Source organism: Xylocopa sonorina, chromosome 7, assembly GCF_050948175.1.
Source record: "Xylocopa sonorina isolate GNS202 chromosome 7, iyXylSono1_principal, whole genome shotgun sequence".
Classification (NCBI taxonomy): domain Eukaryota; kingdom Metazoa; phylum Arthropoda; class Insecta; order Hymenoptera; family Apidae; genus Xylocopa; species Xylocopa sonorina.
In genome coordinates this window covers 7,044,575-7,061,588 of record NC_135199.1, presented here as the reverse complement: position 1 = coordinate 7,061,588, position 17,014 = coordinate 7,044,575, and the positions used below count along the sequence as shown (strand labels likewise).

Below are 17,014 nucleotides of genomic sequence, written 5' to 3'. Positions count from 1 at the left end.
CGCGTTCTCGTTAGCCGGCCGTGAACCGCTCCGAAATTCCTGACACTTTCGCTCAGAACCCCCGCGACACCGCGCGCGAGCACCCGGTAACGCCGGTTAATTAACGTTAATTGCGACACGTAATGAATCGCGCTCGTATTTCACCGCGTCCCGCTGTTTCGGAGCCTACCGCGCTCGAGCCTGCCGATTACGCGGGGCCGCGTTTCACTTATTTCCCGGTGAACGTCGAAATTATCATGGCGGACGTTGACAGCGACGGGAAAAATGTTTACGGAGAGTTGAATGGTCCAGACTCGTGTGTTTCGGGTGGAAAGAATGGCTCTCGATGGTCGCGTGGAATGTCGTTACAAGAGACACGCTAACGTCTGCTTCTTCATAACGCAACGACATAACGAGTGCTACTGTCGAGAGAATAAAGCTGTTATTACTGTTCGTGGTATTTGTTTTGAGTTGGTTTGCATGAAAAATTGGCAATTGGATAGCTTCGCTCTGTAGCTGATAGTGTCTTGTTAAAGAGATGTATGTATATATAGACAGTAAAATAGAAATTATAGGATGGTATCGTAAAATGCAGGGTTTGCAGACTGAAATTAACGGTCTGATGATGTGAACGTTTAACATTGACTCCCGATTCCGCGTCTATCGTGCCGCAAGCTAACGCGCTAGCTAACGCGATTCTGCACGATCACGGAATTAAGTAGTTCGATCGCGACGTGTATACGCGATGCCATTCCAGCGCGAAGGATTAATTATTTCGAGGCCGGGTATACCAGCCGAGGTGCTCAATTTCCTAAAGAACCGCGATAAATAATTCTTCCACGGGCTGCTGGCATCACGCTGCTCGGCTGCTCAATTTTTCTCGTAAATCCATCAAACGATCCTCGAGCGAGCACTTGCCGCGCTGCACGAAATTATCCTCCACGCCGGAAGCCGTATAAATCAAACCACCTACCGTGATCTTGAGATCCCGCGGGTCGCACGTATCGTATCGCCTGCTGAAACGTAGAACCGTGTGCGTCTTGTTCTCGTAACCCAGTAGCAGGCAATAGTCTTGGCTCGAGTCCATCTGCGGGTCCTTGCTGGAATTCTTCACGTGCCGGTCCTGGAAACAACGAACACCGTTGCGTGAAACTTTCCTGCCGGACACGATCCATATAAAACCGCGCTACCGTAACGTTTGTCAGGGGATATACTGGATTCCCATGATTTTTCACGGATCTCGCGAGGTTCGACGAAACAAATGGGGGGCGGTATATTTATCGCGACTCAACAGATGAAATCGTTTCGTCCACGAATCGAGCCTCGCCCTCGAAACCAGAGCCAAAGAGCGCCCCGGCGCAATTTTCTCACCGACCGTTCGCGCGTCCCATATTTCAGCCGTTCCAACCGAACCTCTCATTAATAACGTTCAACCACCGCGCGCGTCTTATACCGTTTCTTGTCCCGGGTCCTATTCCCGGGCGCAGAAAGATATCAAAGCTTCCGAACGAGCCGAGAGACAGCCGGTGCCAGCGGACGAAATCCACCAGGGAACAGCAGGAACGAAAACTATTCATCGCCCCGTCTTTTTCACCGATCACCTTTTTTACGCCAGGGGGCCCGTCGCGTTCCCCAGAGCGACGACGCACCACCTCTACCTGGACGTGGACCGCGCCGTCGAGTTAGTTAACCGTCCCGTGGCGGCTGCTCCTGCGAGGAGGCAAGTTTTTCTGCGAGATTCCTGGCCGCCGCCTCGATATAATTATCCGCGGTTCGCGTCGCTTCGTGCCTGCGACGCCTTCCGCCCCGCCATTGTTCGCCACCGGCGGGACTCGTTCTCCACCGCCGCCGCCGCTTTTTTCCCCACGTTTCGGCGAGCTTTATTAGAATTTAATTTACCAGCGACGCGGACCGACCCGCGGCTAACAGCCAGGCCGTGAGCCAGGACGAGTCACGCGTGTTATGCACCCGGCCACCCTTTGTCCACGGCACTCTTCGACTTCGCTCATTCGTCTCGCCGGTGAGTCGCGCACGGAGGCGTGCACGCGTGAGCCAGCGTACGTACGGGGTGTGTTCGGCTACAGGTGGTTAGAAAACGGATCAGCGAGTGGCTGTTGCAAATGAAATGTAACGAGAATAAGAGCGACTCTGGTAATTAATTGCCATTATTCGTTACCGATAATATTGGTAACGAGCTCTCGTCGTTGTCCAGCGACATGGATAATGTTGGTACGGGTATTTGAAGGTAGCGTTCTCGTTTACCATTCGTGACCACCTGTAGACGAACACCCTGTATATACGCACACGTATGCAGGAGAGTACGAAAAAGAGGCCACGAGGAGAGGACACAGGGGAATATCCATTTACGTTAGCCTTGACGCGTGAAAGATTCGAGCTAACACGACAACTATAGCTCGCCTTGATTGGATATACAGTATAAAGCGTTTCTGATAAAAAGTAGCGAGCCTGCTAAGGGAAAGGAGATCGGTGGCAAAAACAGGGAAACCGTTCGCGCGATAAAGAAAGCCGGGCGCAGGTGTACGAGCAGAAGAAAGGAGCGATGCTGTCAAAGTATCCGGGCGTAGCAGATGGCGCGCGCGTTTCGACTCTTCTGGATTGTTAAAAATCTAATCGAACTTCTTCCTCCTTTCTCGTCATCATTTTCAAGCCTACCACCCTCCGTCGCCTCTATGAGCCGCGTCGTTTCGCAACGAGCGGCTGCAATGGACACGGATCCGCTTGGAAATGTGTAACGCAGTGAATCTGGGGGAAAATGCGAATTCCTGCGAGGAAACGGGAACCGTTCTTTCGCTTTGAGCGCGCGACGATCGTGCCTCGAGCCGCTCGGTCTTCCGTTGATATTGCCTTCCCGTTTAGCGTTTCGATAAAGGCTCCTCGAGGCGAGGCGGAAAGGAAAAGGGACGAGGAGGCGCCCCTGGCACCGGTGATGGCTAACAACTGCGCTCTTTTCATCCGTCGCGCGGGGAATCCGCGTCGTTCGGAATAAGACGCTATGGAATTTAAACTGACTTGGCTATAACGTTACTCTTTATTGCCAGCTGAGCGTCGTTCCAATCGTCCGTTTCGAACAGCGCGCCAGTGGAAGTATGAAACTTCTTAAACGCGATTAACGCATCGAGCACCGTTTCCGCGTCTTCGCCATAAATATCCAACCGATGGGACTTTTTAAAAATTTATGAAACGATCGCACGAACTGTGTTCACGCGAAACCATTGCTTTCGCGACACCGCCATGCGTCACTTCGCTCGCGACGATGAAATTCAACCATATAGACCCTGCGAAACGTCGAGGAGGGTGGCAACTCTTAGCAACCATCGGTCGAAAGGGCTCGAGGAGCTACGATGCTTCGCGAGGACATCGTAACGCGGCGGGTAATAAATAATTTCCAACGCCGTCTCCCGCAACTTCTTCAATTTCCGCCGCCGCGTCGGAAGCGGGAAGCATATTTTTTCCCCTGCACGACGCCCGCCACCGACAGCCGACGCGCGACCGATCGGAAAGTCCAACTTTCCTTCTTCTATACGCTTCCAGCCATTTCTGTGCCATCTAAAGCCTCTCGCGCGATACCTCTTCCCATAGTCTCCGATTGAAAGACACCTGGCCAGGGATAGGTTACCGTCGCTCGTCGAAGGTACGTCGAACCGCGAGAGAAGCAACGGTCGTCGAGCGACAGAGGTAAATCGCATCGAACGGCGTACAATGGCGAGCTGGTCGAGTGTACGCGCGCAACGTACCTCGCTGTAATACAGACGACGCGCAAAAAGGGAGAGCGATACGGGGAACGGTGCTTGGTGGGTGGAGGCGAAAACATTGTTTCCATCGGTGGAAATCGCTCCGTGGTCGCACGAGTGCTCCGTTTCCGCGAGCGTCCCGCAATTGTCTCCCTTTTAACGACGCCGCGCATCGAGCTCGCTGTTTATTGCCGTCCGCGTACGGACGCGGTTGATATCGCGGGCCCCAAAAAGAATGGCGGGGCCGTGAGTGGCGCGTGTCCCGCAATTACACGAATTATGTCTGCGGCATTCAGCCGGCGGACAATGCCTGCTGAACGGCGCCAGCGGACGCGTACGTTTAAACTGATCCAATTTAAAGCGGCAGCCACCGGTTCCGTTTCGATTAGCCGCTTTCCCGAACGAGCCGCCGCTCTTTTCGATACCGTATCAACGGACTCGTCCGCGATCGCTCTGATTAAGGGATTTTCACTTCTGCCAGCGATTTTTCGGTGTTCAACGCGCGTATAATCGCGGAGAACCGAGTGGAACCGAGCGTGTGGAACAGTTCGCTTGGAAATCGGATAGTCGAGGATAATGATGTTTTAACGAACACTTTGCGTTGTAACCAGTGTGATCCATTTCAGTTATTTTCATCGGAAACTTTCGATTGCAAGACAATTGGTATCGTTCACGTTGACTCGATTCTAATCTACGAGCGAATCTATTATTGGATACCGGACGGAGACATCAAACGTCCCTTGGCCTGGGAGAATCGCGTTCTTACAATTATAATACTCGTGAGAATATGTAGCCGCCCTTCGAATTCAGGGAACGGTTCGAGGAACTCGCGCGGGAACTTGTCGAGAAACTTTTCGTACGCTCGACGGCGAGTCGCGTGCAACGCTCGCGCGTTTGCATACCTACACCGTCCTGGCTACTAAAAAAATCAGGAAGCGTACGCTGTTATGAAACGTTATCGCGATACAAGCGTCGTTTCCGCGGCCTGTACCCGTCCCACGGTTCTACGCCAGTCCCTTCCATCGACTGTCATTCCCGTGTTTATTGTCGCGCGGGCGTCATGCTATACCAGGCACGCACGGTTCCACCGTAAGTCGCTCGAACTCTCATGCGGCTGCTTCATTATGCAACACGCGTCGCAATAATTTACGCAATATCCGTAGCGAGCGTCGCTAAGAGAAGGGAATACGCGTTTACGAGAGCGCGACAACCCGGTGGGCGTGCGGTTAATATATAATATATGAAATCGCGTGGATCTCGAGCCTCCATAAACCGGCGGTTAAAAATGGTACCTCGCGCCGAATAAATTGAAGTCGTTTCAGCGATATCGTACGAGGCGTATCGCGATGTACGACCAGCGAACGGTCTTCGAACACGAAATGAATCAGAAGAGCACGCGTAAGCGACGTCGTTCCGTTTAATCGCGGTCCTCCGGTTAGGCGGCGCTGCGATCGGTGCGGCTGCTCCTCAGCGAGACGCAGACGCGCAGCTTATGCAGCAGCGAAGCAGCGCCAACTGGGGCGTACGTTTTATCGCTTCTTGTGCCCTTGTTTCATCCGCGAGGAAGAGTTCACGAGCGTCGTAGAGAGATAGAAGAGTTTTATTAGTTAAAACGGGCGAAGGGGCTGGAAGATCCTTGTAACGCAAGCTTCGCCGTGGAAACGGCGAGGAAACGAGGCAGAAGAACAAGCTCGAACGGGGCTACCGCCCCGCGATCAATGGATTAAAACACTTTCGCCCAGCGGCCTCGAAACGGCGGGCTCGCTCGTTATCACGAAATCGTTCCGCCAACCGAGCGATAAATTTCTTTCGCCGCTTGTTAGTAGAATTTCCGATATACGGCTGGTAATCAAATAGGGAATATCGCTTAATCCGCAATCAGAGTGGAAATTATGATCGCCAGGCGGAGTACACGCGGTGAATCCGGGCCGCTTCATTCGACGACCACGCGATCGACACGCGCGCCACATATTTTATTCTGTAGCTATCGCGCGTGACCGTGTAGTACACGCGTGCGTCCACGTCCACGGACATAATTGTCTCGTCGTTCTATCGGGCGCGCCTCGAGTCCGCTGGCAACGAACGTTCACGTTGTAACAACAGATTCCACGGCCGATGAAATTATAGCAATTACGCCGACCCAATCTGCCGCTTCCCATAATGGAGCGTCATCGGTGACGGCGAGGACTCGCCGCGCCATGTTAATGATCTAACGGCCGTGTAAACAGTCCGCGCCTCGCTGACGTTAAATCTCCGATTAAACCTCTATCTGCGCCTACGTTTTACGTTGGGAATTGCCAACGAATCGATTCGAATATTACTTCGAACGCCTTTGAACCAGTATCCATCGCTCGTCTAATAAAGATTCCTCTACAGTGATTCGCGTACACGTTGTACATCACTGTCTTCAGACTCGAACCGTTCGACGCGAGTGTCTAAAGATCCGTGGAAAAGTTACATTCCCGTAATTGTCCCCAGATTGTTCCAATTACAGAGGGCTGCGGAAAGTTTCCTCGAAGATTGACGTGTATCACTTACCAAACTTCCCTCGTTAGCGTAAATGGACCTGGGGACAAAGAAAATCGCGCGACGCTCCCGGTCGGTCACGCGCGGCTGCGCCCGCGGCGTGTTCGCGCAGGAAACAATTAACGGGGCGCGGTGATCGCTAATAAATTGCCGTTGCGTTTCTGTCGCCCGCGGAACCCACCGGCGAAACGTTTCCGGAAATGCCGCGAGCCGCGGCTTCGAAGTTTCTTTATAATTCCGAGTGACACGGAACCAACGAACCGTTCCGTGCTCGCGCGTAATCGACCGCCACCCCCATTTCTCACGATTACCATCGCGCCGCGTCGCGAGCCCGCGTTGCGGTTCTACCCGCCGAGAAATTATGCCAATTAGGTGGGATACGTCGCATCGACGGTGGCTATTGTCCTCTCCTGTCATTCCGGGCACAATAAGAGCGATCGTTGTACACAGGGTTTCTACCTCGCGGGTAGAATGAAAATTGCATTGACGGAGAATAGGAGGCATTTGGATAATTGGCCGCAAATCGACGACGATGTACGACGTCCCCTTGCCAGTCGCGCATCCCGTCTCTCGATTACTTTCCTCGAAGGAAACGCGAGTATAGGCGAAACGCAACCCCCTCTGTTGAGAGTAAACACGTGTTTTCATGCTGGCGTAATAGCGGATCGCGGTAAGAGCTCGAACTTGGAACAAATGCATCGCTTCGAGGTGTACACACGCGTGAAGTTGAACAAATGTCACTGGTGGCAAAGGAGAGGGTCGCAGCTGAATCGATTTTGCGGGAAGTTGAACGAGCAACCCCGCGAAGGAGAAGATACGATGGGCGGTGGTGGCTCGGTGGAGTATTACAGGTCCAACGGCATATCCGAATAATTTGACGGTGAGCCAGAGGGGCCTTTCTTGGCATTGACGCCTTCTCATCGGCACGCCCGATCGATTTCACGTGCCGGACAATTATGTCAATTATTCCGTCCTGATTCGCCGTTGGCGATAATGCGACGCGACATCAACGACGCCGACAGCAGCATCCTACTGGAGCTAATGATCGCGTTTAATGGGTTCGCATGGCGTCGGGCGCGAGATCGATGCCCGAATTGCCCGGAAGAACCGCGGCGAATCGAGGATAGAACGTGCTCCTCGTTCGTTCCTCGCGGTGTCGACGATTACTCGATCTCGTGACGAACGAGTAAATTCGAACGATCAAACGAAACGAGACGGAGAAGCGCGCGTGTACGCGATAGCGGGTGAAATCAGTGTGCTATTGTTACACGTATAAACGAAGCTACATCGCGGAAGTGGTTGCTCGATCTTTAGACGTGTTCTCTCCTCTGTTACGTCTAATATGATGCACCAAACCCGCGTAAACGTACAGCATCGCGTATCCAAGTTAAAAATCCATTGCACCCGAATCGCGATCCAGTTCCTCGACTAGCATCGACTAAACAAAATGGAGAACCTGTACGCAGCGACAGACACGTCATAACGCGATTATCGCCAGTGAACGATCAACGTCACGGTGGTAACCTCCGGCCAGGTTTGTCGCAATGCGTACAACAACGAGCGACGACGGAATTTTATTCGCCACGCTCGTTTCCAACGGTCGTCCGCGTGATCATTAACGCGACGCCCGCGGCCTCGTACGCCGCGCGACGCCGCTATCGGGCGCCGATAAACAAACGCGAAGCCCGCTCTCGACGCTCTTCTCAGGCGTGAAACGTTTAGAGGCTCGCGTACTCCCGGAATCGTAAACTTGATAACGACAACCGCACGCGGTTCGCGTGTATCCGTGGCCCACGAAAATGGCCCCGGAGTTTAATGACAAGCGCCAGCGCGATAACGAAAGCGGACACGAGCGATTGCGTGCGCGGAACGAACCCTTTTTTACCCTCCTCTGAGCTGTGCACAGGTTCGAACTCGCGACGAATTCATCCTCGCTCTGAATTAGCCGCGACGCTGGTTCAAACGAGTAGTCGACGATTCGTACGACTAATCGTTGAGCCGTATCACTGGCGCGAGGCTGTCTGACTTATTTCGACTGTCACTACTTGATTTCAGTATTCCTAAGCAATTCGATGGCGTTACTATACTTTTTCTCGCGCACATCGTGTCGCCAGTGTATTTCATTCTATTTTATACGATGATAATATAACGTGAGAACGATACGATAGCGTGAAATGAGAAAGAACTAATTTCGAGGAGGAGCGCGGGGTTAGGATTTAAAATACGAGAAGAGAGATCAAACACGAGGGAAACGCATCGAACAGAGTATCTACTATCGTCGAACGGACACATCGAAACGATGTAAACACGCGCGCAGCGATTCAACGAGGCGAATCAGATGAAAGAGAGTAGAAGCGAGTGGTTGTCGCTCGAAAACACGAGTTATTCTTCGGGTGAATCGAACGAGGCGCGGTTCGGAATCCCCGACAGATCGAGTGCCGCGCGAGAAGGTACACAGATGCACGCACGTGTCATGCACGGTGTATTCGCAATTGTCACGATTACTTTGCAAGAGTGCAGAGGAGTCGGAAAGTCGGTCGATACGATCGTTGGGGGGGAAACGGGATGAGAAATCGTACGCGAGGTCCGCTAATTGAAACGAAAGGCAAGGAGAGCTTTCGAGTTATCGGGTTGATCGGCGAAACGGAAAACGCGAGAGCGAATCAGGCCACGGATCAACTACGAGGACGCAACAAAAAGCGGAATACCTACAACTTTATTCACGAATGTCGATGTTATCCAGCCGACAGCGAGCGTTCCAGCCAACGTTCCCTGTACCCGCGCTCGTTCGTTATTCCTCTCGCTCCCAGCCCTCTTCCCTCTTCTCTCTACCCCTGTGCCTCGCGCGCGCGTTCCAAATCACGCGGTTGATAAACTGTTACCGGAAAGCGGGAACGAATAAGCACGCATCCTCGACGGATGCACGCGAGAATGAAAAAGCGTGGCGACGGAAGTTGTCGTATCGAAGTCATCAACGGCAGATAACAATTGCACTTGCATTTTTTATCCGATACCTTTCGTGTTTTCCACGATATTCGCGGCTCGTGTGTACACAGGTCGCGCAAATCTACTCTCTCAACCGTGTGTCTCACAGAAATTTACACGTGTATCCTCGAATTTTGTTATAGAATATTCAAAAGACCAGAACGGACAGGGATTACGAGAAGAGAATCGGTTAGCGAACGAAATACGATTTCCACCCTTTGTAATTTCGTTCGCCACTTGTTACACACCTTTCGCGGTATCCTCGTCCGTTCTTGACCGGCCTGCATTATTCCCTGGCAACGCGCGCGCGCTCGTGGAACGCGTAAGCGTCCGGTACCGTGTCAAAGAACGCCTCGGCTCCGTGGCTGTTCGCCTTAACAACGCGATTACACCAGGCCAGATTAATAATTTAACCTGGCTCGCGTCTGGCGGAACAGCGTTCCGTGCAACACGATTTTCCGCGGGCACGTTGCTCGCGCGACATAATCGATATCTCAGCCCGGAACAACGACCTTCGACCACCCCTTCGTATTCCGTTCATCCCCGCGAGGATTACACAATCCGGACGAGTTCGTACGTCTCGACGATCGAAAGTAAACCGTGCACGCCTGCTGAATTCGAATCAGGCTGCGAGGGATCGGCCTCGAACTCGGGACGCCGCTTCTCGCGTCGTTCTTTCTTTCATGAATGACTCGTAGACCGCGCGGCGATATTTGTTGCCCCGTCGAGCTGTAACTCTTTATCGATCGTCCAGAGAAGCAGCTAATACAAACCAACCGAGGCGTGGAGATCATTTCGATGTGTACCATCCGTACACGGCGATCTACACTGCTGCATCGCACTCTGTACCTTCCAACCTAGCTACCCGTTAGTGTATTGTAATCTCGCGCGTTTTCGCAGAGAAACGAGAGATATTCGAAATGAGAGGTGACGTCGGATCAGTTTGCTTTTAAGGGTGTAAAATAGATTTTCCAAACGAAGGCATTGGGTGCCGCGACTCCCGGCGATTTCCTCCATTTGCAAATCAATTCGTCCGTTCCTACGCTCTAAGGTTCCTCGTCTATGAGCGATTTTCCGAGAGGATTACTCCGGCTGCGAGGAACGCCTCGAGGACGGGGACGAGCGAGCGAGGCAGGGGCATCATCGAGTGGCGCATTATCAGGAGGCAAAGTCTCCCCAGCGAGAGAGGACGAGAAGAATTTACTGGAAATTATCGAATGGCCCGACGGCGGAAGCGAGCGTTCGATGCGCCTCGCGGACGTATCGTCTTCGCGGAGATTGAGCACGGCTGATGTCTCGGCTAGGGGGAGGGAGATATTTTATTCAAGACGTTGCCTCGTATTGCCTTGGAATCGTAAGCGGCAGTCCCGGACTTGTTACAGATGAAGACAATTACGTCGGGGAGAACAGAGGTTGGCTCGAGCTGGGCGAGGAGGGGGGCGAGAAAAACGAAAGAGGGATAGAGGGAGCAAAAAGTTTCATGAATATCAAGAAGCTCGCGGCTACAAATTTCACGCTAACCTAGATTTCCTACGGTACCATCTACGTAGCTTCGCCCACCGAGTAATACGTCGATGCCTGTGCGTACCGCTCTCGACTCGTGCGATACCGTTTTCGCGCGTATTATATACTTTCGTTCCAACCGTGTAATCCTTGACTCGAGCGACGCGCGTTTTAATTATGAAAAATCGGGGATTTAATCAATTACTCACAAAATAACTTATCAGACAGGAGAAATTGATACTTCCGTTGAATGAAACATGCGCGCGTATCGATTACAGATGTGACCCGGTTCGGTATATTTCATACAATGGCGAGTCCTTAACGACCAATGCGTCGAACGCCACTTCGTCCGACCCATGACGAACCCTATTCACTGTAGAACTCTGTGCGCAACTTCTAAATCGAAATGAAATCTACCGCGCGAGCCAGGCTCGAGGAGATCCGGGGATCTACACGTAGCTCCTCGGATTTCGTGGCAATTGTTCGTCGTCCAGCACCCACACGAACGAGCAGCGAATTTCCTGTCGCGACGTGCTGATACGCGAGGCAACCCCCGGTGTTCCGCTCGAAGGAGTCGAACTCAGCGGCGAATGCGATGCAGATCGTTGTCGCCCGCGGTACCAAGGATCCACGGTACTGCACGCCACTGTCTGACAGCGGTTCGAACCTTCCCACGAGGGGTGCAGGATGGAACACCGTCGTCGTGGTGGTCGCCGTTGCGTCGTCGCGACGCCGTGGCTAGCTTCGAAAGGAGTCATCAGCGCGCGACGCCATTATTCTTTCCGTCCCGTGCAGCCAGTTTTTCTGGATCACGAGTCGATCCCGCTGTAAGTCCGCCGCCTTTTCACCGGCCAACCGGCTGCATTAATCACGAGACACCCAGGGATATTATCGTGGAAACGCGAAACGTCCGCTCCTCGTAAATTTCCCACCCACCCGCCCGCGACCCCGTCACCGTCGCTTTTTGTCCTCCCTCTTTTTTCTCCCCTCTGTTTCGCTACTGTCCTGATTAAGTATTAATTTATTCGATTCCATCCAGGGGCCCCCGCCACTTGTTCTCCAGAAATGTCTCGCGTTACGAGGTCGTCGCCTCCGCGACGGGAATCCATTTTACCAGCTCGGTACCGGGTCGTCGCGCAATCGTATCGTCGATCGTTATCGTTCCGCCCGGAGACGTAGGACACACCTCGATTGCTCTATCAACGATGCAACGGGAAACGACGGACGTCGTTGATAGTTCGATTCTATCGGCAATCGCGCTGCAGCCTTCTTCTTGGATAAGGTAATAAGCGTCCCTGGCTGTTCGATGATTCGACGAAACAATAGAAAAGGGAGTCTTTCGGTTGTAAGAATTGCCCTGGGAAACGAGCCATTACGCGATTTTGCATCGCGTTGTTACGAATGAACAAGTCGTTGGCGGTTCCCGGTGGAATTGGGATTTTATTCGTTCGAAAGGGAGGGAATTCAAGTGCCGTATAATAAATCATATCCGAGCGGAGGCAACGCGCGATGCACGAACAGAGTTTTGTAAGCTGGAGATAATCGTGGCTCCACTACCACCGAATTATCATTACGCGCGGCGGGTAGGGTCCACCGTTTAATAATTCCAGCACAATTACGAGTATTCGTGAATTATCGGAACGAGCATCAAGGCCAGCAGCGCGCGTCCGATAATAGAAACTCCCGGAAAACGTTCCGCGGGGTCATAAATCACTTTCATTGTATTTAATATCGCGCTACTCCGGCCTGGCTCGCGCTGTACACGCGCACCGTGAAAGAAAAATGGTCGATCCGTGACATCACCTCGAGGTAAGGAATAATAATCATCCACGCTCCATCACGCTTGCGATACGTTTTCGGTACATCGAGCGATCGCAGGCTGGTAACAATTATTTCGAAGCAATTACTTTCAATGACGCGTGCACGTTGCCCGCGTTGTTGCTCTCTCGATGCCCGCTGTTCCGTCCAAAATGGCGACGCGTAGACACACCGACAGTCATCGATAGCCGCGATACCCGCTATCGATAGCCACGAAGATTAACATGAAAGAGTTCGCACAAAGAACACCGACAAGCTGAAAAAAGTCACCGTTCATCGACTATGCGAGGAATGGGGAGACAGGCCGCGGAGAGTTTGCTCTTGCTCGGTCTAATTCATTCGTAACTCCAACCAATCCGACGAGGGGAACGGCGAGGAGGAACGAGTAGCTCGAGCGAGGAAGAGAAAGAAGAAGAAGAAGAAGTCGTCGTGAAGAGTGAATGGGATGAGGCGCAAGCTGAAAGACGTAAAAGCAGTCTGCGGTAGGCAGTGAAAAATCTCGAAGCCATTCCTCATCCGTCCAGGCTGCCCGTGGGACAGGTAGGAGGAAGAGGGACAGATAGCTCGACGTCTATCCGGCAGAGCGGTAGCCGCGACGAATGCCACCCGCATTAGATAATATTTAAATTGATGATAAACATTTATAAAAGCGTTTTGTTATACAGAAAACATATTTGGATCATTGTGCCGGCGGCGACGCGCCTGTGGGGATGGGGATTATGAATTCAAGGGGGGACCGAAACCCATTGTCCGTCGGCCCTCCTCATCTCCATAACGGGTCCCATCTACGTCCACCATCTCGTCTCTCTTCTTCGACTCCTGCGCGTCTCCCCTTTCTTTTCCCGTCGTTCCACCGTGGTGGCTGTCCCGTTCCAACGGCGATCGACTCCTCCGTTTACGGTTCCACCTTCTCTCGCCCAGAGGTGGCCCTCCTCGCTACCGCTTCGCCCGTGCGACCGCGTCCCGCCTTTGTGAGCCCAAACTCGACTCGATCCCGAGACCTGATTGTTTTCTCCTTGCCCGCCTAAATTGTCCAAATGAATGCGACCGCCGCTACTCTGGCCAGCCCCTCTCGTTTGTATGTACGTTAAACGTTCCCGGCATTAATCGCACCGGTTCGAATAGCGCGGTCCTATCGATAGCGGGAATCTCCTCGACGAAGCGACGGGAGAAGCTCCTCGGATGGAAGATCGTTTCGTACCCTCGCGAGGATCGTGCATCGAACGGTTGAAAATCTAAGGTAAATGTTGCGCTTGTCTACCTACGTCAGGTTTGCTCTACTTCGAATAGAATTAATAATATATCGGAACGTCTTAATGGTAAAGAACGATCGTATCATTGGGGAACAGCGTTCTGCGAATGATATGGGTTAGGTAACTCGAGGATTCAACAGGCTGTCGAACATAGCGCGCGATAGATTCCGGGCTATGAAGACATATTTTCCAATGAAGCGCAACGACGTGAATAAAATCCACCCGTCTTCTATACATTTCCGTAACGTCGCGTCGAATTGGCCGAACATCGTCTCGCGGCCATTACGATACGCGCGCGATCGGTTTATCTCTCGCCTGGTATCAGCCACTTCCCGCACAAAGGGCCAATAACGATAATTAACTTGGACGTGGAACACGCAGAGACGAGCCAGGCGGGCGGACGAAATCGTATCACCGAAAAGTTACAACGCCTGTACCCGAGGATATAGACGAGCGACGCTGTTCCATCCGTCGCGCCACCCTTCGACTCGCCCCGCGGTCCCGGTTACGATCGAGACGAGGGATCGTCGAAGGCAGCAGCCCGGTTAATTCGAGCGTGTGCCACACCTCGTCGAACGGCGACGAGTTCCACGGAAAGAAGAGGCCCGGGTATCTCTTCCCATCTGTTTCGTGTGCGCGACAACGCGGCGATCCTCGAGGCGTCAACACGCATCAGCCGCTCGGGTAACGACAACGAGCAATGGGTGTCAAAAGAGCGCGCGAGGCGCGACGAAGAAGCAGAAAAAAATAGATGAAAGATAGAGGAGATAGGAGGGAAAAGGTGGGGCCGTGAAGGGAATCCGAGAGGCTCGCAGGATTACCAGCGTCGAAGAAATCGAGCGAAGGTGATAGCGCGTGGAACATTCTTGACGCCTGACTGGCAGGGACGACGAATAAAATTAAAACGTCGCCGTGGTATTCGGCTACGGGGAACAGGATCAAGGACTGACTTTTTTATCCAGGTGACGATCGTTTCTGCGACCAAAGAATGTGCTGAAAGTCTCGAGATGCCTTACAATTATATTACCACTATGTACTACGAATTTAATTACCGCAGATGTTATAAAGAAAATTCACAAGCTTGCGATTACACCCTTTTTTCCTCTGTATTCGACCATTTCTGCTGGTCCACGACACCAGCAAGCAGACCTAGGCGCAAGCATTTCCTCCGTTTCGCGACTTACATTCACCCTGGCGGACGTAACGTGTCACGGCCAATAAAGTCACGCGTGCGTCGCCGCGATTTGCATATTACAGCTATCGTACGTTCTGTTCGCGAAATAAATTTCGCCCGCGGCCTGGACACCACCGATTTCCAGGCGGTAACGAGAGAATAGAGGCCTGGGCCATCCTGGCCCACCCCTTGCGCGATACAAGCGCGCGCCGACGAGGGAGAATAAAACGTCGCCTGGCCGAGGGGACGGTCTCCGGTGTCACTTTGAGGATAAATATTAGTAGCAGGTTTCACGGGATCCGGCCCAGTCAGCCGTGAAAACACGGACGAGCGAGCGGATGTCTTGGAATTCCTGCGGGCCACGGACGTCGACACGGCGTTCCACGTACGCTGGGTTTCGCGGCTAAGAAAAAAGGGAACGAAACTGTTGACGAGGGTGCCCAGAGAGTTGGCACGCTGACGCTTTCGCAGAAGTAATTTCAAGATGCACAGCGTTTTACTTGTCGGTGAAAGAGCAATTGAAACATCGCGGTCTAATCTCGTCAACCCCCTCGCAGCCCCTCGCAGCTCGGTTGTTTCACGTAGCATTCTCTCTGGCGATTCTACGAGATTTCCTTATGCAGACCAAAATTTATCGATGCACACAATTGCGAGCATTGCCTCATTCAAATGAAATGAACGTAACCAACTAAACGAGCCGCGGTATAGTGAACAGCAAGGAACTCGAGCTGACGCGGGAACGATCAAGTAAAACCTATCAGGTTCCCCAAAGGCTGTCTCTGGCGCTGTTTTACACACTGTTCACCGTGTTCCCAAGTAATTAGAAATTGTTTCCTGTTTCGCGGGCGCGACGCGTCAGCGGGGCCACGGCGAATCCGCCGCCGGTAATTAACGTCTCGGGTGTATTGTAATTTATTAATAACGCGCGAGCTTACTTAGCGGCGTTCCGCGCGGATGCGAGGATCTCCGGCGGCAGCTCGCGTCGCCAGGGCCATTATATCGCGATACAGCCGCGTCTAGATGTATTTTACCCCCGGTTGGAACGGTTATTAATTCCGCTTTCCAGTCTCCCGCGGTGACGACGGCCATAAACCGACATCGCGATCCACGCGGCCTCCAGTAACGCGCGCGTCCCGTCTTCTCTACGTATGATCCCTCCCCGTGAGATTTTATTCTCCCGCGATCCCACCCCCGGATATCGCTCGTTCTTGCTCTTGAAAACTTTATTCCGCGCCGCGGTGCCTTTATTTTTCCCCTGCCCCCAGACGGATCGTCGCGTGGCGTGCGCGCGACGCGTCGAATACCAAGTTTCCTCGTAACTAACCGGTCGGAAGTTCAGCGGGGAAAGTTCCACGCGCGTCGAGAAGTTTTCGGGTGAAACGGAAAACGGCGCCGCGCATTTCCCCTGGACAAAGAGCAGCGACATTTTTCTCCCCCCCATCCACGCGGGAATAATTTCGTTTTTTGTCTCCCCGTTGCGCAGTCGTAACCCGGCAGTCGGTTTTAGCGTAATGATTTTGTTCCACTTTCCTCTCTTATATCTCTTTTCTCTCTTCTCCTCTCGCGTACGATGTTGCATCGATACGTATTCCTTTTTTTTACCACTGTTAAGTCAGCGTTTAATACCGATGTCGTGCGCATCATCAGATGAGATTGCGAAGTCCATGGAAGCCTGTGTCGACTGAAGTTCTTCTATTAAAATATGCAAGCGGTAGATGTGGGACATCGTTTCGCGCGAATCCATTAGAAAGTAATTTGAGCAGCGTATCTCGCACAGTGACGTTAAGAGTATCGAAGAAAGAATGTTCGTGTTCTAAGGAATACTCTATGAAAACGGAGCAACGATCCAGAAATTCAGTCGTCTTTGAGAATAAGCAAACCGGACGAGGAAAGAAGAGATAGTCCAGACAGATCGCGCACGACTGCGCTTTCTCTGGTGCGTCTGGACGCGGCTTTTTCCACTTATCTCGTCTGGCGGGATCAACAAGCCGCATCGTGGCGAACAAATGGCGATGGACTCGGTT

The 17,014-nt window shown here is 52.6% G+C and overlaps 1 protein-coding gene across 4 annotated transcripts in view; it reads right to left on the bottom strand.

The window, feature by feature from the left end:
- Olf413 (DBH like monooxygenase olf413) overlaps positions 1–17,014 on the bottom strand; it is a 225,155-nt gene that overhangs the window by 105,189 nt on the left and 102,952 nt on the right. For all 4 annotated transcript variants that reach the window (XR_013102048.1, XR_013102049.1, XM_076898416.1 and 1 more), the window contains exon 3: positions 953–1,102. Coding sequence is in view for 2 of the 4 variants with exons in the window: in XM_076898416.1 (XP_076754531.1) it covers positions 953–1,102 (150 nt within the window). In the remaining 2 variants the exon portion in view is untranslated. The remainder of the gene's footprint in view (positions 1–952; positions 1,103–17,014) is intronic.